The sequence below is a fragment of the Rhinolophus hipposideros genome, assembly GCF_964194185.1.
Source record: "Rhinolophus hipposideros genome assembly, chromosome: 17".
In the NCBI taxonomy this organism is placed as follows: Eukaryota; Metazoa; Chordata; class Mammalia; order Chiroptera; family Rhinolophidae; genus Rhinolophus; species Rhinolophus hipposideros.
The window spans coordinates 13288249-13311463 of NC_138063.1; the positions used below are offsets into that span (position 1 = coordinate 13288249).

Sequence of the window (23215 nt, forward strand, 5' to 3'; positions counted from 1 at the left end):
CTCCAGAACCCTAATGCTAAGCTACCTCCTCCAACCACAGTCAGGGACATAACCAACATTTGGAGTGAAAAGCTGCCTTCTCACCAAGTCTAAAGAGCTGGAGGCTTCGTTCAGGGTGTTACAAATCACCCTGGTGGTAGTGAGGCCTTCAGACAAAGGGAGCACACTTGTCTACGAGAGCAAGTTCCAAATCTGCCTCGGCCCCTTGACATTGGGCAAGTCACCTCCCTGAGTCTGGCTGCTCTTCTGTGCAAAGGGGAAATTGCTTTCAGGGTACTAAAGGGGTCAAATCAGAACATATGTCAAGTGTGCCTGGCACATAGCAAACGCCCAAAGATGGTGACCACTATTATCCTTCACTCACCATTCACTGAGTGCCCGCATGAGGTGCAAAGATTTAGAGCCCCTCACAGAATACATGGCTGTGGGGGTGGACTGTTGACATGTACTTGTCATGAAAAATGGCTATACACCCTTGCCACAGCTAATGATTTAATAAGGGCTAACGTTCAAGGAGCATTTATCCCTTGTATTGTTAAGTACTTTTCATTTATTACCTCATTAAAGCCCAGCCATCACCCTGTAAGGCAGTTAACGCTTCACCCTTATTTTATAGAGGAGGAATTCAAGGCACAGAGAGGTTAGGTAACTTGTCCAAGGTCACACAGTAAGCAGAACAGCTATTCAGTCCGAAACCCACCTCTAACCACTGTTTGCCTTGGGCCTCAGCATTTAAAATTGCTTCCTCCTGGCACTGAGATATGGTGCCAAGTTTTAAAAGGTAATGATTATCAGTGGCAGTAAAGAAATAGACACATGTCCATGGTGGGTCTTTTAACAACCCCTCAAATGTTTAATAAGAGACACTGAGCTCTCAGATTTCTTAATGTCCACTAAACATTAAAAGACATAGCAGAGAATAACACTTGCCTCTCAAACTGGAGTTCTCAGCTACCCAGGAATCCTAAAAGTAGTTTCAAATTTTTGGTTTTTATTTTGATAATCATCTCGAGTGTTATTTTACCAGTACTAAATACTCCATGTCTGCAGACTGTACTTAAAAGAACTGTTCACAGAAGGTGGCTTTCGTCTGAATTTTAGGTTAGTATTTCACAGTCCAGGACCTGCAATCTCTGTGGGGTCTGGAGATGTATTCTTCGATGTCTGTAACCGTTTTTCCCATTGAGTATGACCCATTTCTTAGAACTGTTATGAAGGTGATTTGAGTTAAATCACATAAAGCATTTAGGACAATGCCAGGAACATACTCCTTAATAAGTGCTAGTTACTGTGACTTGTGAGGTGACGGGGCTGGGGTCTGGCTCTGGCCTGCCATTAACTGTGTGACCTCATTATCCTTAGTGGGCTTCAGTGTCTTCACGTGGAAGATTATTTTTAGAGTCAATCTCAAAGAGCAGGTAGGTCTGTGATTCTCAGTAAAGTATAATTTTAAATGTGCAAGCAGTGGCCTTTGAGAGAACAAATAAAGCCCTTTACATCTCAGAAACTCAATAATTACATCTGAGAGGTTTATGGAAAGCAGTCTTGAGAAAGAACCAGATCACCCAGCTTTTGTTCTCCTGGTAAATCAGCTTTGCATTTTGAAGCGTAACTGTGTATTTTACATTTTCATAAAGCATGGAGAAAATCACACACACACACACACACACACACACACACACACACACAAAGTATATGGCTAAATTTGATTGTGGAACTGTTGCTATGAAGCAGCCAGCCGGTTTCCTACATTATACCATGTTTCCCCCAAAATAAGACCTAGCCAGACAATCAGCTCTAATGCGTCTTTTGGAGCAAACGTTAATATTAATCTTATAGTAAAATAAAACTGGGTCTTATATAATAAATATAATATAATAATATAATAATATAATACGGAGTCTTATGTTAATTTTTGCTCCAAAAGACACATTAGAGGTGATTGTCCAGTTAGGTCTTATTTTCGGGGAAACACGGTAGTACGAACCAGGTCCAGGCTGGGGAGAGAGCCACACAGCAGAGCAAACAGAGTAAGCCCCAGCCCTGCCAGCCAGTGCTGCTTGCAATGAGCCTCCTCTGGTAAGGTGGCAGTCTGGCGAGAGCATCATTAGGAAACCTCTCTGGTTGCTTTATTTCTATGACACACAGAGAAGAAAAGAGGCTCAGGCGAGAGCCCACTGGGTTGCCTTCCTCCTGTAGGCAGGCCTTGGTCCTTCCTAGGAAAGAGCACTGATTTGAAACTCTCGCTGTCTGCCTGAACCATCGGGAGAGCTCTGAAAATCCCACGGCCCAGGCCACTCCCCAGATCAACTACGTCCAAACCTCTGTGGATGGGACCCTGGCATCAATATTTTTTTAGATCTAGTGTCATGGTTAGAATGCAGATTCTAACTGTAGCAGACCAAAGTTCAAATCCTGTGATTTGGGAATCTGAACAGTGGGATCCTGGGCAAGCTTCCCCATGGCCCATGGGAATGAGAACCTTATACCATAAGGCTGCCATAAAGATGAAAGAGTGCCTGGCCCAAGGATGACGGCTGTGTCCGGTCATTTGGCTCTTACCTCTATCTCTCATTATTAGACTATGGGTTTGGGAGTTGTCCATTAACACCCAATCTTGGGCTCAGCTCAGTGCTGGCTGCCTCTCCAACAAAGGCTATCACAACCCAGAAAAACTACATTTGAGTCTGGGACTGTTTAGAATAAAAGCTCCAAACTACCAAAATAGTCTCCCCTAGAATACAGGCAGAGAATCACAGACAAGGACTGTTCCGGGTGTTCGCTAATTTTAGCTGGAGTCAGCTTGCTTTCAATGGTTTGATGGGGCAACGGTCACGCATGCATTCTATTCACAGCCGTACGAATGGTTTAAACAAGAAGAAACTTTCTTTCTAGTGAGGGTCTCAAACAGAAGCCAATTTTTCACGAAAACACGTCCATGAGAACTCTTTCCCAGGTGGCACTCTGATCTCCACCACGGCATGCTCAGTGGCCCTGTATGGCCATGAAGCCCTTGCGGTTCATGAGGAAAGGTGGGCTGTGTGTGTGTGGCTCACCATTTCCAGGGGGCCCACTTCCACTCGCTTCCAAAGAGCAAGAAATAAAAGCCTGTGGGGAACACCAACGCGAGGAAACTGGAACTTGGATTAGTAAGAGGGCACTGAGCGCTGCCAAGTTCATCCTTGCACTGGCTTCACATAACTCTTCAGAGAAACTGGACACCCGCCTCCTTGCCCTGCATCCTGGAGGTCGCCATGCTCCACCTTATCTCCCTGGGCTGTGGTCCTGTGTCAAACCTCTTACCATTCTCAGGCCACAGTCAGATTGTTACCAAATGCCAGAGACCTATGGGTGATTGATGGCCCTGGAAAGCCTTTTAAAAACAATGTTCCTACAGGGAATTGTATCCCAAGTTCTAAGAAGCCAATTTAATGTTGGAATAAACACTTCATCTGTTTAGAATTTAGGAGCTGTCATCATCTCCATGTTCGATGAATATTAGTGAAATCTCTGCTTCCTAGAGTAATTAGGGAGGGGTGGGGTTGAGAGGAGGAATTCCCCACAGCGTCGAGGGCTTAACCCTACATGTGCCAAACATACCAGGTCCATTCAAAGCTTGCTTTAAGCTTTATCAGCATTCCTGTATAATTTATGTTTTCGTCGGCACCACTCACATTTCAGACTCTAAGCTATTTCTGGGGAGGGAATGTAGCCTTCTGTAGCCTCTAACCTTGCAGCAAACAAGCTAAGTATTTAAAATACAGTTTGTTGACAACTGTGCTTTTTTGTCACTCACCATGTGTGAGCTCTGGGCAGTTTTTCAGGACTCCCCCATTGCTCTATTGTAAACAGCTGAGGACCATTGGAACCTAGACAGAAAAAAAAAAAAAAGAGAAAAGAAAAAGAAAAAGAAATGCTAAGAGTGCTCAGAGCAGGAGAGCAAAACTAAGGTGTGACTCACGAAAAAGGAAGGAGGGTGAGTGGGACACCGTCCAGGGCTGTAGCATAATATTTACTCTTTAACGCTGGGGGAAGCAGGAGGTTTGCACAACCTCACTACACAGACTCCGTGTCACCTCCAGCATGGAATCAAGCCAAGCTTCACAGACACAACCACATATGGAGGTGCAGACAGCTACCGCCTTTTAGCTGCACCTTGGGAGTTTACATTTGGAACTACTTTTGGTGGGAGAAAATGACATGTGACCTTTATTAAGCAGAGCAGAAAGTGTGATTTGTTTTTTTTTTAATCTATAGTATGGACTGAAGAATTCTGCTTCCTGAAGGTGAGGGGTCCTTTAAGCATTCAGTTTATAATCACGTGGATGATTCTGCAAAATCTACTCTTTAAAAATAAACCAAAACAAAAGAGAGGTAGTATCCTGCTCACCATAAAGTTCGGCAAATCCATTCATAGGTACTCGGGACGTCCCCGTGACAAACTGCAGCAACCGGATACGCTTCTCAGCGTCCATCAGCAGCACAGCCTACAAACAGAGGCAGGTCATTATATCCCCACGTGACATTCGGCACACATCGCAGACAGGGAAACTTAACCTTCTTTATATGGCAATGGAAGACCTAGACAGTTGACTCTGAAAAGTCTTTTTTTTTTTTTTATGTCCACCATACTACTGGCCTCTCTCATCTCCGAGAGTGAGAGATCATAACGTCTCTTTCTTCTGCCAATAAGTCAAAATAAATGATATAAAAAGCAAACTCTTGGATGGCACTGAGCTCAAGTTTCTGTGTGTGAGGCTTGCCAGTTCCCCAAAGCCAATTATAAATAAATATACAGGGTTCGAGAAGTGTCAACCCCAGGGGAGCCCAGGTTAGGGGGTGGAAGTTTAGATTGCAGACAGATTCTCTAAAAATAATATTTTATAAAAAGAAAGAAGAACTGTAAGGATAGAGATATCCTTAAGAGATAAGGGTAGGCCTCTAAAATAATCTATGTATCTTACATGTCTGAATTATTACAAGAATTGAGTTAGCTTTACTGGTAAGTTTACTTGAACTTATAAAAAAAAATATATATATATATATATATCCAAAATCAAAACTGAGCAAAACTTGGACTAGGATTTGAGATTCTGCTTTTTTCTTTTTATCTCTATTTGTGCTGGCACTTGAAATGTTATTAAAAATGGGCATTCAGAAATTAAAACAAGTGATATGATTTATTATTTCTGTAAAGTAATCAGCTTTCCCCCCGTAATTGTTCTTTTAAAGTCCATTTACTGTCTTTCCCTTGGGCCTACTTATGCCTACTTCACTTTTCTCCCAAGCTAAACAGAATGCAAACATTGGCCCCAAGATAGTAAAGCAAATTTCATTTGCAGCCATCGCCGACTGAAAGAGAGAAAAGATCAAAAAGGTTGTTGGAATTAACAACGACAACAAAATATGGGGAAAATGATTTTTTAACTGAAAATGGCATCTTGGAAAAGTCAGTCCCGAAGCCCATTTTCGGCTGGAGAAGCCTCCCATTCTTATGTACACTTTGGAGGACTGGTTCCAACTCTTGAGTCCAACGACCTCCTTTTTAAGAATCATCCCACTCAATGGGTTCCTCAAACAGAAGTCGCTTTAATCCGGTGGTCAGGGAAAGGCAGTGCACTTCGATAAGGATCAGACTTATCCAGGGACAGCTGTCTACTGGAGTTACACAAATACAGCAGAAGGGCTGCGTCTAGCTCAAATTTGCGTCTTCTCTCCCCCAGAGCCCAACTTGCAGCAGCTGGACTAAAGCAAGGCCACGGGGAGGGCCACACAGCGCCCTCGGGCCTGACCCAGGTGAGGAGTAGCGCCCCGAAGACCCTGGCCTTACCTTCCAGAACCACTGGATGACAGGGTGGTTTGGGCAGTAGCCGTTCTTGTAAATAGAATGTTGTCTCCAGTCATTCACATCCACGTCGCCGAGGCCGCACATCAGCAACTAGAAAGGAGAGGGACCAGATATAAACGGGGCAGGAGGTGAACGCCGAAGACGTCACACACAGAGAAACGGCCTTTCCTCAGCATTAGCACTTTGCCGTGTGCCAAGCAGGTAAGCGGGCAAACTCATAAAAACAAATGAAGGAAGTACGTCTTCCAAATCTTACCTGCCCCCACGGATCACAGACACACGTAGGTACTGAGGGGGACCCATGGCTAAAACTTGCACAGGCCACAAAGTTTCAAACTGGAAATTAACACTCCAGATCACTTTTTGTCGTCCCCCTCTAATCTGAGCACAGTGCTCACAGATTTCCTTGTGCTCCATTTATATTTGCTCATTATCGGGGCTGTTTCCCCTTCGGAGAGGTTATTTGTCTCAATATTTGAAATACCACCTAAGCTTACTCTCAGCACATCATGGATCAGAGAACATTAAAATATCATTTGTAAAGCAATGAGAAACTTAAAAAAAATAATAATCTAATTTACACAAAATGTTTACAATACAAACCTCCAGCTCATTTTCATCAAAAATTTTAATCAAATCAATAGGAAGCAGTTCCGTGAATCCCTGAAAGAAAGAGAGAGAGAAAAACAATCACCCTAAACACCCTTTTTCTTGAAAGAGACAAATTTTACAGGAAAAACAAACGTTTTGGGTCAGCTAAGAAAAATACATTCTTTCCTAATGATTTCTACGCCAGGGACAGTAGCTAGCTGGTAGTTGTAGTTCCAATAAAAACAGCATAGTCACAATATACAAAATTTGAAAGAGAGCAGGATCTGGAAGGTTCAGGTACTTGAGCATGTGTGGACAGCCTATGAAAACATGGGTTACTGTAGGCAGGCAGAGTCCAAGAGCCCTTTACGGCACATGGCTGTGAGTGAGAGTGTCCTGAAATACACACGCCACAGACGTGCCAGAGAACACGTTTAATGATCAGGCAGCGGAGGCGCCCTGGTGAAGTACAAAAGGAGGCAGTGTGATCGGTACAGAAGAGACTGGGGGCTCGGGAACCTGCTTCGGCTCCCAGCCAAGGATCACTAACGAGCACAGGGAGCTAGGGCCACTCTCCGTGCCCCTGGGTCCTATGTGACCGCTTTCTGAAAGTACGGCTGGATCCCCTGGGGTGGGGCCCAGGCCTCTGCTTCCTGGGTTTTCTTATCTAAATAAAGTATGAAATCTGCTGTTCTCAAGTACCTCTCAAGTACCACCTTTTATGCCTCTACCTCCTGAACATTTCTGAGCATTCTGCCGGGGGCTGGGGCGTATTCACCACATGTGGGTTCCTGAGCTGGAGTATGCTTAGGAGCAGGGCCCCACGAGCACTGCGCCTCGTTTCCATGGAAATTTATAATGTGTGCTTGGGGCTCATTCCTACATTCTCTCCAAGTAACTAAAACCCATTACCAAGATTTAAGAAGGAATTTCACTTCTGGTCAAAGGGAGCCTTTTTTAAAATGATGAATCCCCCTCCCTTCCCCTCTCCACTAGGGGCCTCTCACCAGGGGCGTCACTGACGTTAAATCTTGGGTCTGAGAAGTGCCTACTTTGCCCTGTAATAGGTGGACGTTGGCACAGGTGGCACGGTATAAGGTATAAAGCCAGCTGAAGGAACTGTGTTTCACATGGACCTACATAGGAAAGGTGGCTCTGAGGGGCTCTGAAGGCAGACATGAAGGCAGGGGGGAGGGCACTGGCAGTGGGGTGGGCACAGGACTGGGCACTGGTTTATGCTACGAAGCCCCGAGCCCTCCGATTCTGAGAACCTGTCCCCACAGCACAAGGCACAGAGGCATCTCCCAGCCTTCGCCTGCGTACTGCCTGCAAAAGCGGGACAGCCAGTGGGTCTAGCCTCTGTGGGGAAACCTGACCTTCTGGATCAAGCTTGTAAAAAGTTCTCTTGAAAAACTGCCCAGGCAAATTTAAAAGTAAGAGAAGCAAAGCAAGAGAACACTAAACAAAAGACAACAAATGAAAGGTCGGCAGTGCAGGACCCGGCTCCCATCCCAGGGCCGGGTCAGTGGGGTGAGCTGTGCAGTCCTGACCTTTCTGCCATGTCCCCACTCCATGCCCGTCTTCGAGCGCGTGATAATGCCCATCCCACCCCACCTCAAGGAGAAAAGCCATCCTCTCTCAACCTGTGACTACAGGTAGAGAATCCCAGTGGGCACAGCTTACCTCCAAGAAGGCGTTCATTTGCTTCTGGACCCTGTTCACAAACCTCCATTGGATGACTAAGCTGCAGGAGACAAGGGGAGTGTTTAACCACCTTCGTCATTACTAGCACTCATTTTTTTTTCTTCACACCTGTGACTGCTTCTCATCAGACAGGGGAGAGAAATCCCTACAATGGCAAAACATGGGAGGGGTTGCCGGGGAGTGGGGGGGGGCGTCTGGTGCTGAGGCACACACTATTTATTAATTCTTTCGGGTGTAACTGGAACACATGTGAAAAATCTAAAATCTTACTGAGGATTTCAAAGGATAGTTAATTTCTTCCCCCTCCTCCCCCCGCCACATCAAGCCTTAGTTGATCAAGTTGCTTTATAAATGTGACCACATGGAGAAAGGGGGGAAAGGTCATGGGGTATAAATACATACATATATGTGCACAATACGAGCACACACACACTAACTCGCATATATACACACCCACACAAGTATGCATATATTTTAAAAGGGGGTACCCAGTACAACATATATTGTCATATGCTTATTTCATTCACGTATCGAATGTACTGATTTTCAACAATGACTTATAATTTCTCAGCAAAATGATTTACACTATTTTTTAGTGTATATTTACACTATTTTACACCAAAATTTGGGGAACTAATGGTAAGAGCTCTTTAAGCAACAGAAATCCACTGAAGCCAGTTTCCCTCTGACAGTGTCTAGTGTACAGCAGAATGTATTGCCAGGTGAATCAACTCTGGATTCATCTGAAGTGTTCTATCATGAGATAGCACAAGGACCTTGTCATAAAGGGCTCTCACCTACAAGGTGGCACCGCGGCGATGGCTCTCGAGGACCAGCCCTATTCACCTGCACTGCCCAGCCATATCAGGCTTTACTGTGCCGAGAGCTGCAATCATTAGCCCAATAACCTTCTTCTTGCACCAGAGAAATACAGGAGTCGGGGAGCAGGTAGAGATTTCAACTGTCCTTTTTCTCAGTGAAGCTAGCTGAAACTCTGCCTGACCCCACACCCACCTAATTTGAAACCTAAAAGAATGAACTGCAAAGAATGACGCACAACACATATCACAATGTCTGAATCCTCAGACTTTCGACCCCAGTCACCTGGGGTGGAGTGGTTTTAAAATCTGTTCAAAGCCTGTACTTTCCGAATGAAGACAGTGGTGTCTTCCAGGGTGCTGTCTGTTTGCTGAGACTGTCCAAGTTCAGAACAAGGGTGCCAATTAATGTGCACAGGGAAGAACGGCAGTATCTTACTTCTTGTGTTTTATTAAGCTCAGCAATATTTGAACTTGGGCGTGGAGAAGAAGTCTGCTATGTAATGCTCCACGCATTGTCAGGGTCTCTAAGTAGAGACTCCAACCCTCTCCACTTCCTCCTAAGTAGGAAGGGCAGTAGGTTTTCCTTTGCAGATCACACTAAAAGATGCCAACACTCCAAATTAAGTCCACTGACCAATCACACTGAGAAAAGAGGAGAAGCCCCAGCTTGCTGAATCAAACAAAGAGCCAGGCCAGAGCCGGAGCCTGTTAGATGAGCAGAAACCAGGACCCAGGGACCAAACACTGCTGCACTGACCTCGTCTTTGCTCCCGGGCTAGCGAGGGCAACCTGGTAACCCTTGGAAAATCCCAGAATTGTATGCTTGAAGCATACATATATACCAAATTTGAAAATGTGATGTGCCCAACAGAGAAAGACCTTCTGCCTGGTATAAATGCACTAGGATTACTTAACAGCTGGACTTCCAAAGGACTCAACATTTTATTTCACCAACTGAGGCTGAGACTGGGTTAAGAAAATTACAAATATCGGAAACAATTTATTATGTTTGCAAGTGCTGAATTTCCTCATCCATTTTCACTATGTTGCTACATTTTCACTATGGAAAAGAAGTTGGCAGAGAGATGAAATATTTTACTTTGGTTGTTCCTAAATTTACCCACTGTTCTTTGATACTTCATTCCATTGTTGCGATTCTCAATTTTAGACTAGATATCCACATACTCCAAACAATCTGCCATGTGACTCAGTAATGTACACCCTTTCCTCTTTCCACTGCTCCTTCACATGGCAGCAAACTGAAGTCATGATATGAGTCATACTTTCCACCCCATAATTCAACTTCCTACTAGCCCAAACCAGCAAGGAACTCATATTATTGAAAATATGGCCATATGAACTGTTTTATAAGGCAAGGGATATCAACCTAATACGCTGTTCAATTCAATAAAAGATAGTAAATATGCATATACGTACTCAATATATTCCCTTTTGTTTTCATTTGTAACCATTATTTCTGACCCATTGGGCTTCAGATCCACTTGATATGTCTGTAATTACAAAGATAAAACAACGATCACCATCATGAAGTTATTCTGTATATTATTACTGAGTAATAATGTCTTACTACTAAAGGAAGATAAGCAAAATTTATTCAGAAATAGTTTATAGTAAACAGGCTTTGTGTACAAGAGACTGTCTAATGAGGTCTTTAAGTTGTTACAATGTCACACATTCAAAGATGTTATTATTAAAAGCAAATTATGGTTATTTATGAGTTTCAATTATTCTTCATACATTTAGCAACAATGGAAAGGAGCAACATTTTTTCATCCGCTATTCATTTATTAAGAAATTAATTATGTTAACAGAAAAGACAGGGTACATTCATCAAGAAGCCTGAGATCCAAATTCTAATGGATTTTATTTGTTTCTGAAAATTAGATTTCATAGTCATAAAAAAGATATGTTGAATTGCTTTCAAAGAGGCAAAATGCAGGGACTTAAAAGAAAGAACCTTAAGAAACGAAGCTGGAGAGATGGCTTTACCTGATCATAAAGAGCTAAGCAGCTGAAATGAAGATATGACCTTCTCCTATGATGTGGGCCAGCCCTGTCTTAATATCAGTGAATACAAAGCAATAAACGGCAGAAAGGGAGGGAGGAAGAGGCCGACTCTTTTACAAATAAAATGTTTTTCTCATAAAAATCTTGAAAAAATAAAAAGGAATAAAACATACCACTCACAACTCCCCTATTCAAAGATAACCACATCAGTATTTTGGTGGGATTCCTTTCAGTCTCTCCCCCACCCCTTATACACACACACATACCCAGCTACATCTGAAAGTAAGCCACGCCTGAAGGGGGAGGTTTTCCAGAATACGTTTCCAGCTTACATCCATCGTGAGGGACAGATTCAAGTCTGTACTGACATCTTGCTTTGGCAGAGGCCCACGTTCAGCCTTCCTCCTCCCCCCTGCCACACATACCCAGGGACAGGCTGACCTCTCTGACCTGAATACTTAGATCTTGCTTATCGCCAAAGGTTTGCTCTGATTATGCATTTGATTATTGTTCCTATTCACATTGAGACAGCTTTCCCAATCAGAGTACATTGATCTAGTCCCTTCACATGTTCTTCTTTATTTGGGAAGTATCTGGGATTTCCACCACAAGACGGAACTCCATTTTTCAAAATGTCAGCTCAACTCTTTACTTTCCCAATATGGACTTGAACTGTTACTGTATTTTCAGTTTTGTTCAAATCCTTCCTCCCTGCCCGCGTTCCCTCTCTCCACTGCTGTCTTTCCATCTCATCCAGTTTCCCCCTGTGGTTCTCTGTTCTTGTCCTCGACAGGTCATGGCAACTCTTGAGGCTCTTAAACCGTTTTGCTTAGGGAGTGGGTGGGGATGCTTCTTATAGTAAAATATTTTCGGTTCTTTGACAGTTATTTGGAAGTTTGTGGACAGTATTTATTTATACTTTTGCAGTATTTTTTAATAAACTCGTGAAGGTTCCCCACCTTTACCCCCCACCATTTCTTCCTCCTCAAACATTGTCTTGCTGTTCCCCTCAGGAATGAAATCTTTCTAGCAGACCCATACCGAATGACAAGTTAATAAACCCAACCCCAGTTCTGGGTACTGCGAGGCTTCCAGCACAGATCAGCTATAATAAGATAGAATTTTTTCTGGGAGTTGCAATTTCCAGAGGGCTATTAAATGACAGGGTCCACCACAGATGAAGTTGGGTGGAGAGGGGGAAGGAGAAAAACATCTGTTGCCCCCAAAAGCTGATGAAAAAGAGCCAAATCAGCCAGTGTTGCTGAGTGTGGAGAAATGGTTCTTCCTACATCGTTGGTGGGATTCTAGTGATTTCATCCTTTTTGGAAGATAACTTGGCAACAGGCATCAAAATTCTGATGTGCATATCCCTTTTCATAATAATTTCTCTTGGAATTTATACCAAGGGAAAAATCGGTCAAGTGTACAAAATATGTATTTTCAGGTATAATCACTATACTGTTTATAGAGTGAAATACTTGAAATGGCCTAGATGCCTACCAACAGGGCATGCTTAAAAAGTATATGATCAATGAAATGGAATTCACCGTAGCCATTAAAAGGGTATACATTGATATTTACTGACACGGAAAGATATCTAGGATATACTGAGTTAAAACTACGCATTGTACACTTCCATTTCTGTAAAAAAACATCTTATATGCATGTGTTTACAGAGAATAATTCTGAAGATATAAATCCAAATTTTAATTGTGATTTTTCTCTAGGTGGTTGGTACTCGAAGTGATTTTTTTTATTGTGCTGGCTTTAATTTTATTTGAAAGATTAATCTTTTGTAATCAGATAAACTACGTACTAAAATAATCTTTTCTGTGTTTGTTTTTTTTTTTAAAGGCACTATACTATTCACACCAAGCTAGGAGGTCAAACCACCACGGGTCTGAGGGCAGCGGTCTGGTTTTGTGGTTGATTCTGACCGAGGGTTTCTGCAGGCGGCAATGACAGATAGCTCAAGAACAGGCAGAGGAGGGGGGTTTTCAGGTCTGCTCCCTAAGCGTCAGGGGTAATCCTCAGAGCCTGGCCATGAGTGCCTCTCAGCCCAAGCTTTCCACGGTGTTAAATGTGCACCCTGCTTGCTCCTCACTGATAACACTTTAGTGGGTAGTAGCTTACAGCTGCTGTGCAAACGCCACTTTTTAAACTGGCTTCCAGGGGCTGGACTGCAGACTGCTTCCTGTGGCCCAGGTGCCACGTTAGGCTCGTCACAGGGGAAATCACTGCTGTTCCTACTAGGCAGGTACCATCACCTCCACTGTCTCGCTGAGAGGGAGGCTTGGCAGGAAGGGGAGAGAACCGGGGTCAAGCCTGAACTGGGCAGATGCCAAAGTCCCCACTCTTACAATCGGATCAGCCTGACTCTTTGTGCATAAATGTCTTGGGCCGGCCTCCACCTCTGCCTGTACATTCTAAGCGTAGCCTTGTTGTGTTTGTGTGTTTCCCTGCCACTTCACACCTGCTAATTTCAGACAGCGCTGCTACAGGAGGGGACGGACTGAACGTGCTCACAGACCGTGCTGCATGTGCCACTGAGGCCACCTGCCAGCCCGGCCAGGTGAGAGAAGCAGGGACCGTCCAATGAGGAGTGCAAGTCCAACAGGGGGCCTGTGTCAATCCTCGATTCCCATAGGTGACGTTAGGGGCCAAGCTCAGGAGCCAGTCCTGCTAGAGAGGCGGTGGCCAAAGCCCAGGCAGGCACACTGCTCTGACAGGACACAAAGGCAAGGAGAGATGGAGCCAGTGCCAGAACCCCAAGTGTGCTGCTCCCTGGGAGCATACCTTTCTCCACCTCCTCTCTGGGGGCTTCCTGCCACCCCCGACCATTTCCCCACTATACACTGGGCCAGCGTCAGGACTGTCTTGTGTATGAATTCTTTAAGGACCCAGCACGCAAAGCACTAACACGGTGCTCACTAAGTTCTTGTGGGGAAAAAAGGCCTATTTCTGTAAGTCTACTGGTCCGAGGATGAACTTAACTCTCTTCTTAAAGACTGTAAAGACTAGAGGAGTTGTGACTCTCACAGCTGAAACGCTGGATTCACACGCTTCCCCCTAATCTTTCCAAGATACCTTATGCCCAGTGGCTGAGGAATTTGCTGAGAAGCTGTTCGAATCACATGGAGTGTACTGGACTTGGCCAGGCAGGTTTGGCTCTTCTTTCCCCATGTTTGGCGCTCCACGAACCCTGGGAGATGATGGTGAGGGGCCGGACCTTCCTCATCCTCCCGGCCTCTCCCCGCAGACTTGGAAGCAAGTGACCGTACTGAGAGAACTGCGCTAGCCCACCTTTCTACCTTTGCATTTCCTGTAGCCGCCATCCATTCCCTTGACCTGGACTCTGAGGAGCCAGGGCCTCTACCCTTCCTGGGGCCATTTCCACATCAGGCTCTGGGGCTGGTTCTTTCTAGCTTCTGCCAGGACCTTGCTCTGTCCCTCACCTTTCTCTCCTATTTCCAGTTTCTGCCTTTCCACTCACTCCCTTTCCCCAACCGAGTGTTTCGCAGACTATTTTCATGAACGCCCCCTAAACAGCTTTTATAGCTCCCCTTCCCATTTGCCCCCTTTCTCCCATGTAATCTTAATAAAGAGATCCACAGTACATCTGTGATATATACTGTTGCCCTTTGGAGGTCCACACACCATTGTAATGGCTGAGACCTTCGTCCGCCCAGAACCAATTTTTGCCCCCTTGCAGTGGTTCCTCAGTCGACAATGTATGCCTTAAGCTAACTCATGCCTGGTCCTGAAGAATTTTCCCACAGGCCCGGTGCCCATTTTCTGCCCCTCCCTCCTGCACAGCTTCTTAAAAGCCCACATTTCTAGTGCCTCTTCAAAACAACCAAATCAGATGCTGCTGTACTGAACTTGCAGTAAGAATTTCTACTTGTTCTAGCTCTAAAAGTGTGCCTCCTCCAGGTAGGGTGTGTGCATGTGTCTGTGTGTACATGATTGCATGGGCATACGGTTTATTCTTTCTGCTTGGCATAGGACAGTTGTTCAAACAGGTTGAAATCTGTTCATCTGAAATGCTATTTATGGTAGGCCCCAGAAACCAGCCGCTCCAGATTCTCATCAACCATTAAGAAAACAAATGGCAAAATAATGGCAACAGCTGCAATTTCATACATGAAGTGACAGATACCGCCAAACTTCATGGTCTGGTATTTCTACTTGTGGAACGAAACAAACGAAAAAACGCAGCTCCAAGCACCGAGAAAGGCCGGAGGCATGGCATTTCAATTCTGTGGTAACTTCACTCTGCCGAAGAAATGTTGGCATCTATTGGCGCAAGACAGGCATGGGTTTCCTCTATGGGTTAGAATGACCTGCCACGCAACCAACAGTTTTGCCGAGGACTCAAAGAGGTGAGGGCTTAAGTGTCTCATTGATGCCCACGGTTTTGGTTCAACAACTCTATTCTGAGTGCAGACCCCGCAGCAGGCAGTCTGCCAGGTGATGAGTATATGGTGGTAAGCCAAAGGCAGACCCAATGCTGCCATCACTAAGACTGAGCCTGGTGGGAGACGCAGATGCTAAGCACCGAGTCATAGAAATAAATGCAAAGTCATCCATGGCATATGCCCCAGGGAGCCATGGGAGATACCCTGAAGTAGTATGGTCTGGGGTCAGGCGAGTCAGCTCCATTGAGGAAGGGACCTGTGAACTGGGGGGTTGTTTTTAATTGTCCAGCAAAATTGTGTTACAACCTGTGAAGCAGCAAAGACTCTGAAAGTCAAAGCGGGGTTCCTGGGGTTCCCCACACATACCTGTCCAAAGTTTTCTTCATCGATACAGAACATGAGGTCCAGTTCAGTAGGATCATTCTCTAGGATCCATTTCAAAGAGTTGTAATATTCACTATCCTATAGTAACGACACAGAAATTAAAATTAGGCTTTTTTCCCCCCAAAAGACAAACTTGTTTGACTTTAAATAATTAAGTCCTTCTAATTAATTCCATTCAGACAGGTCAAGAATTACATTAGTCAGTAACGGAATGTTTTCTGCTCCACCCCAAACCTACTCTACCCCTTTAATTTAAAATACAAACCAAACAAATGTTTTAGTAGCAACGGGGTTTTTAGTTGAATGCTGTCCTGTGTAGAGGAAGCAGCCTGCTCTGGATGGCGGTCATCAAATTATAAAATTGAACGTGTAGAGATTAATATACTTCCCATCTTTTAAGAGTGAAAACATCAGAGGACTATAGGAAGGACAGAGAACATTCTGAGTATCAGCGGTTGTAAGTCACGCCCCTCGCTGTGCTTTTACAAATCAGGGTAAGCAAACGGGATGGCTGCTGTGGTGTCAGAACCCAGAACACAAGCCGCACCGGCCCGGCCTCCTCCCCCAGGGACTCTGGTGCTGGGACCTGATGGGCTCTGAGAAGGCAAAACAGAATGTGTGCACCATCTGGCAACACGGGGTATAAAATTAATTTAGACTTAGAAAAATGTCTGTGTTCCTAGCTTCCTCATTATGCAATAATAAAAGCATCAAACGTTAAGTTCAAGGTGAAAGTTGAAACAAAAACACGGAGACTGGTACCGTGGCTGTGTCTAGCAAACCTCCCGTGGGAAAACCAGGGGAAAGGACACAAGAGCACTTCGGTGTCCTCCTCTGCTTTCACACAAACATGATGTGCAGAAACGGTGATCAGTCCTGGTAAGTAAGGAGAATATGGTGCATGGACCCAACTACACAAGAGCCACACACAGTTTGCACCATAGCAAGGCCAAGATAGGTATCCAGACCCTCTGACTCGTGTGACAGACTGTGAAAGCAGAGCTACAGATACTCCAAGGGACAAAGACGCTTCTCGATGGCCCTGTGTGTGAGTGTGCTGGGGCTTGGGCAAATACCCCTAGGCTTAGAGGTGAGACGGTGGGGGTACAGTTGAATTAAAAGAAAAACCGAAGCAAACGGTAGATGAAGAAAAGAGCATCAGTTTTTGTTCTTGTAGAAAATCCTTTCAGCCTAGATAAAATCAGTGAAGTGCAACATGGAAACCCAAATCACTTTCCAGAAAACATATCACAGCATTCATTTTCTAACTCGTTTTATTCCTCTCCACATGTAGTGGTCACTTACCTCTCCACGTCTAGGGGTGACTGTGTGTACCCTTCCCTTTATCTAGGCTTTTGGCCTGTGTCCCTGATATTTTTTGAGATCAGAAGACAGAGGGACAGCAGATGAATCTCTGAACATTCAGTACTAGCCCTTTTTGATGGAAAACAAGGGCTACAATGAGGTCTCCAGATGAGTCTTGGATTTAATTTGGTCACCCCAGCCCTGGCTAAGCAGAGGTAACTGACATGTGGCTGCATCCAACCCAAGTACCACACTTCTAGTTAATGGGAACGACTTGGTTAGAAAAATTAGGGAGATCAATTCACTTCTCGAACAACAAAATGTTTTGTTCACACTGAACGATGACACCCATCAAAACTGCTGTGACTGCAGCGTGGTCGCAGCTACTTTTCTGTAAGGCGCGAGTGTCCTGTGATGCCCAGTGGGAGTGATCTGTTATTTACTCACCACGGATTCCATGTCATTCAGAGTTATCTGCTTTCCCAACATCATTTTGTAAAACGGTCTAATGAAGAAACCTAAAATATGATGAACATGGGGTTAGTTTCAAATCTTTGACACTGCTGCGCACGAGAAATGACACACAAGATTAATGTGCCAGCCATCTGAATGAAGGACCCAGTCAGGACCGACAAAGTCTTTCTACAGGAATCTGTGACCAAGGAGATGAGGGCCTGTTTTTTGGGGTAGTAACGAGGGCAGTTACGCTAATAGAGGTGGTACCGCAGAAAGGGGTCAAAGAGGCTCCTGGGAGGTAACAAACAAGCCTCAAGGCCCGACGGGAGTTTGCAGTGTAAAGGCGGCACAGGAACAGAGGCGAGAGGGCACTCCAAGCAGACGGATAAGACCGGGACTCGCCAAGTCTGTCAGGACGGACGCACGGGGTGTCCTGGACAGGACAGGCCAGAGAAGTCACTGGGGAGTGTGCCGCTTGCATGGGGTGCTGGACAGTTTGGGGCACTGCCTGAGGGTAGCAGGGAGGCACTGAAAGGCCAGGTGAAAATCCGTCTGCATTTCAGTATCACTGCTTAGGCAGAGACCATGTAGAAGGCTGTGCAATCTTCCGGGGAGGGCTGACGAAGCCTGAGGGAGGCAATGGCGGTGGTCTCCACCACCACGCACACCCACCTCCACCTCGTCCTAAGGCAAGTCAGTTATCACACACCTCCTCAGCGGGGGCCCTAGCCCCTCAGGCTCGCCCCCCATCTACCCCCCCATCTAATCAGTCACCAATCCTTTGTAGCATATTCCCACTCTCACTGGCTCAGGGCGGCCTGAGGGCTGCAGACTCAAACACCTCTGGTGTCTACGGAGGTAGAGAATGAAGCTGATAGAAGGGAATACGTGTGCTCTGCTTCTGGGGGCACTCCCATTTTTAAGAAACTAAAGACGCTGCTGGCCACACACTCTGTGGTCATCCTGGCTCTCAATTTTGCAATTCCTCACATACGCTGGCATCACCTTTTGCAGCGATCGCCTAGACACCTCCATTTGTTCCTGCTTCTCTCGTTACTCCCTCCACGGAGTCTTCCCTTGGCCAGTCCTTCCTCTTCTGAAATGGTCCCAGCTGCTAAATGCTCAAATCCGAGTGCCTCTGCAAGGTACGCCTGATACTGGTAAAGCACTCCCGGCCGAACCAGTGTCTCCTGGGAGTTCTCCCCGTGTTCCCTTCTGCTCGGGCTCTATTACTTTGAGTCTTCTGTTTTTCCCCCACTAGATTATAACTGCTCTGAGGTCACGACCACATCTTCTCTATATTTCTTGGGCAGTAATGAAGAGGAAAAACAGGAAGGGGACGAGACGGAAATCTTCTATTTCCCTACAGCAACTAAGAAGGTCTTCTTAGCAGAAGGTAAATAAAATGGCCTTCTAAGAAAAGGCTGAAACGAATTTTATCAGTGGAAACAGTCTATGGTATGACTCCAACGTTGCATTCACAGGCTACATGTATATAGAAAGAATACAGTTTCTTTCTCACCAGAAAAAAGTGCTTATTTCCCCCACTTAAAATACAATATTGAAATCAAAGATCAAAATCAGCTAGCGGTTACTAGTAAAAATATATTAAAGGATAAAGTACAGAGGATACATCAATTATTTATTAGACTAGCTAAGGTTCTATAGATGCACTTAACATAATTTCCTTGGAAATCTCTATAGACTATAATGTTAAATTCAAATCTTACTCTCTCTCTTCCATCCTCAACCATTTCACCCCCAAATCCTTCAAAAATGTTACTGATTCTCCTTCCTCACTGATTTCCATAGAGTTCTCTAACTTTTCAAATGACCAAATCCACTAGACATCTCTATTATAAGCCTATAGATATAGCCAGGGAGGGGGCTTCATTTCTAACTTTTAAGGTTCCTTGAAATCCTTCCATGACATAAATGCTCTAAGTAAGAATGAGATTATTTTGTGCCATCTGTTTCAGCAGTGGTCCCAGGGTCAGGGACTTAGCTGAGTTATAAACATTGCTTTGAAATTAGTTACAGTCTTTTCTCATTCAAAAAAATAACAATTTGGGGACAAATGAAACAATAGCAGGATATTGGGTGAATTACATCATTTTAATTAACTTTTCAATTAGCTTTTCCATCTGTCACCAAATCTAGCTCTCACTAAAGTTATTCTGGAAAATAAAAAAAGCACAATTACAGAATGTTCTGTGCTTCACACCAGGTTTTTTTTTGTAAAAAATTTTTAAACTGTATGTTCACACTATGTCCTCAGTGCTCAAATTAAGATGACATCAGGGAAAAGAACCTCCATTATGAGCAAAACATAAAATAATTTATTGAAATGCACAGAACCAGTGAAGCTGTGCTTAAAATCTATGATGTAAAAGATAAGACACCTAATAAGGAACCACAAACAGCACTGAGCGCTGTCCACTATTTTTATTACTTCAAGACTTTTTTAATAACTTACCATCTAAAAGTTTCCCATGAAATACTGCCAGACCAGCAACTCTTCCAATAAAAGTGAAGTAGGACAAATGGTCTTCATTACAGAGGCCTGAATTGGGATTGATCTGAAGTGTGTAGTTGTCCCTTTGGGGAGGAAGAGACAGAAAAAGCCCGATCATATTTTTCAGTAAGAAATGCAAGAATTTGAATTCTCCTTTGCCACCTGTCATTAAGCTTTTATAGTGCACGTGCAAACTTTCTGCAGCTGATGGGGAAAGGCGTAAGCTAGAGAACGTGACTTACCATTTAGTTAGCCCCTTTCCATGACCAATGACCAAGGTCTAACAGAGCTGGTGCATATGCCCTATGTGAGTTAAACCATAAAAAACCGTTGATACTTGACTATTTTTGAGGAACAAAAATGTCAATTTCATATGGTTCCGCCAATATCTTGGGAAGATGCAAAATGTGACGTAACAAAGGGACTGCACACGGGAGTACTTTAGGTTGTCTCCGTGAGGAGGAGGCTTCATTCCTTTGAGAGGCTTTTGGTTTGGGGATTAACATTTTCCCTATGGGTCCAACCTTTGGTCTGGCCCCCACTGTACCCTGAAAAGCCCCAAGGCCACTGGGGGATGCACACAGCTGTCTCAACAACGTAAACCACAAAATGTTTGCATGTCCCTAATCGTCCTTCTTTGGTCTCAAAATCATGAAGATCGGTGGTTTTCAAATTAGGCTCTGTAGACAGATCCCTCCGGGAATATACGTGAGAGATGAGGATCCAGTCTCCCTACCCTGCCCGCTGTTTGAATGGTATCTCTCAAGTTTACATAGCTGGCTCTCTCATGGGACTCGGTAACAACCAGGACAAATAAGCTAGGTAATTCCTGGCTAGAGCAACTGGCTAGGATACTGAGGCTGCCTTCCAAAATAGCCCCTAGGAGACTGGCACCAGGTGGAAGATGTGGACGAACCCATGTCCCCTTAGAGAATGGGCTGCCTTTCCTCAAGGTCAACAACTGTTCTACAGGGGGCTCAGGTCCAGCCTAAGTGTTTGGAGGCTCCACACCCTGGGGGAGGAATGGTTGGCCTTGTAAGCAGCAGCATTTGATTCCTGAGAAAGCAGTTGAATCTCTTAGTTTCCATGCCTGGCAATGGTGGAATCCTAACGTAAGAGAGGATCTGGTTCTTTCCTCATAGGACCAGGGCACGGTCCTTTGGGCTCTGATGAATGCTCCTCAAAGCCACCATCATTTGCCTTTAACTGGTGTAACTTCAGAAACTACTTCTGTTCACAAGACGACGATGGCAACGGTGACTTTCTAAATTGTGACACTGAAAAATTCTCCTGAATTCCCATAACGTTACCAATGAAAATCGCCTTTTGTTCCTTACCATAAGTACCCAGCCCATTTTCAATTTCAGTTACACGAACCCAACAGACAAGAAAAAAACTCATGTGTAGGTGTTCCCAGAGTACATACATTATTTCACCAGGCAGCATCAGAACCTGTTCTAGACGTATAAAGGGTGGGGTGGGGGGGTTAACTCATGGCAAATGAGTGAGCTGCTTCCCTTGTGACGTTTCAGTTCATTAAGAATAAAATTGTGTCAGTGGGGACACATTCTAACTTACGTGGCAGAGTACTCAAAGAGGCCATAGTAGGGGTTGAACATCTCTTTGGACAGCAGGAAGAACCATTCCCTGGCCACGCCCCCATAGTCAAGACCTTTCTCCGATTCAAACTCAATCCACAGTCTAGCTTTTAGGACATCCGGTCTTTTCACAGACATGATTCTTCGATAGGACTCTTCAAAAATGTTATTTCTGTGAAGCTTCATTTCAAACCTATTTGGAATATCAGCCTACACAAAAGAAAAAATTAGCACATGATCATACAGTAAATATACACCTTACTTTCTAATAGAAAACAACAACAAAGAGCAGAAATAATGGCAGTCTTCAAATAAACAAGCTGTGACGAAGGGTTCCAACTGAGGTTCTCTCCTTGATGGAGTTTTCTTCAGAGGCACGAAAGCTTCACTGTGTCAGTCAGGATGAGACACACAGCCTTCACCAGCAGCTGTTAGCCTGAGCCAGAGACTGTGCTGAGTAGAAGACAGTCATACTCTCCCCCTTTTCTAAACAACTGCGGGACACTTATCCACCCACCAGCAACTGAAATGTGGTCCACTCTATATACTGTTTCTGTCAAAGAAAGGGACTTTAGTCCAGGTAATCAAAACCCATCCGCAATCCCCACCTGGGCAGGGACTCCAGCTGGCAGGTGGGCTCCACGATGCCTATGAGCTAATTCTGTTGCTGTGGGGAGTGGGACCCTGATTATCATGCTGAGTTGTGGGAAAGCATCCCAAAGGCCACAGCTAATACACGTCAACATAGAAAAGCACTTGACCGAAGTGGGGAGCAATTGCTTCCCGAACAAATGAGGGCCAGGGGTGGCCTTGCTATGAAAATGGATTTGCAGAGTCAGTTTTCAGGCAGAGGATAGCACAGTGAAGGTGCCATCGAGTAAGACAGGGCGATTACCTGCAAAGTCATCACTTATTACTGGGGGGCATCCAGGTGACTCACAGGTAAACACGGATTTTGTGTTCAAATGTGAGTCCTTTCCAAAGTGGTTAGCCAAGAGCGACTTAAATCAGGGTGTGGGAAGAGAGGGCAGAGCCCTAAGTGGGCGCTCTGGAGGCAGAGCCCGTGTCCCATGCATCTGTCCATGCCCATTGCCTCATCCACAGCAGACGTCCAGAAAATGAGGCCTCAGCTGAGGGACGGGAGCAGGGAGAGACGGCGATGGAGTACAAGCGAACTGGGATGATCTGAGTGGAGGCAGACACCCGCCTGTCCCCAATGGGAAGAAACCAAGAAATAGCGACTGGTGCAAAAACACGAAAAAATAACTGTGAATGCACAGACTGAGGAGAAAATGGGCAAAACCTACACCAAAGGGGTAAAATCAAAAAGTCAAACAGAAGACGCAATGTTGAAAACTTGGGGGATATGAGTCAGTACGAACTATAATACTGTAATTTAAAACACTGCCTGTAAAAACCTTAGAGGGTTTTTAAGTTTCGTAAAAATCTTGCAGTGTTTCCCAGTGAGAATTTTAATCTTAAAATTGCACTTGGTCTTAATAGTAAAATTAATATTATAATAGTAAATAGTAAAATTAAATATTATA

The 23215-nt window shown here is 44.7% G+C and overlaps 1 protein-coding gene across 13 annotated transcripts in view; it reads right to left on the reverse strand.

Annotated features, from left to right (window-relative positions):
- Positions 1–23215, reverse strand: part of NEDD4L (NEDD4 like E3 ubiquitin protein ligase) — a 315839-nt gene that overhangs the window by 5872 nt on the left and 286752 nt on the right. For all 13 annotated transcript variants that reach the window (XM_081079103.1, XM_081079104.1, XM_081079105.1 and 10 more), the window contains 10 exons: positions 21649–21878; positions 20032–20153; positions 17547–17617; positions 15777–15872; positions 10402–10475; positions 8123–8183; positions 6452–6511; positions 5831–5938; positions 4391–4487; positions 3797–3869 (listed from right to left, as the gene is read on the reverse strand). In XM_081079103.1, coding sequence (XP_080935229.1) covers positions 3797–3869; positions 4391–4487; positions 5831–5938; positions 6452–6511; positions 8123–8183; positions 10402–10475; positions 15777–15872; positions 17547–17617; positions 20032–20153; positions 21649–21878 — 992 coding nt within the window. The remainder of the gene's footprint in view (positions 1–3796; positions 3870–4390; positions 4488–5830; positions 5939–6451; positions 6512–8122; positions 8184–10401; positions 10476–15776; positions 15873–17546; positions 17618–20031; positions 20154–21648; positions 21879–23215) is intronic.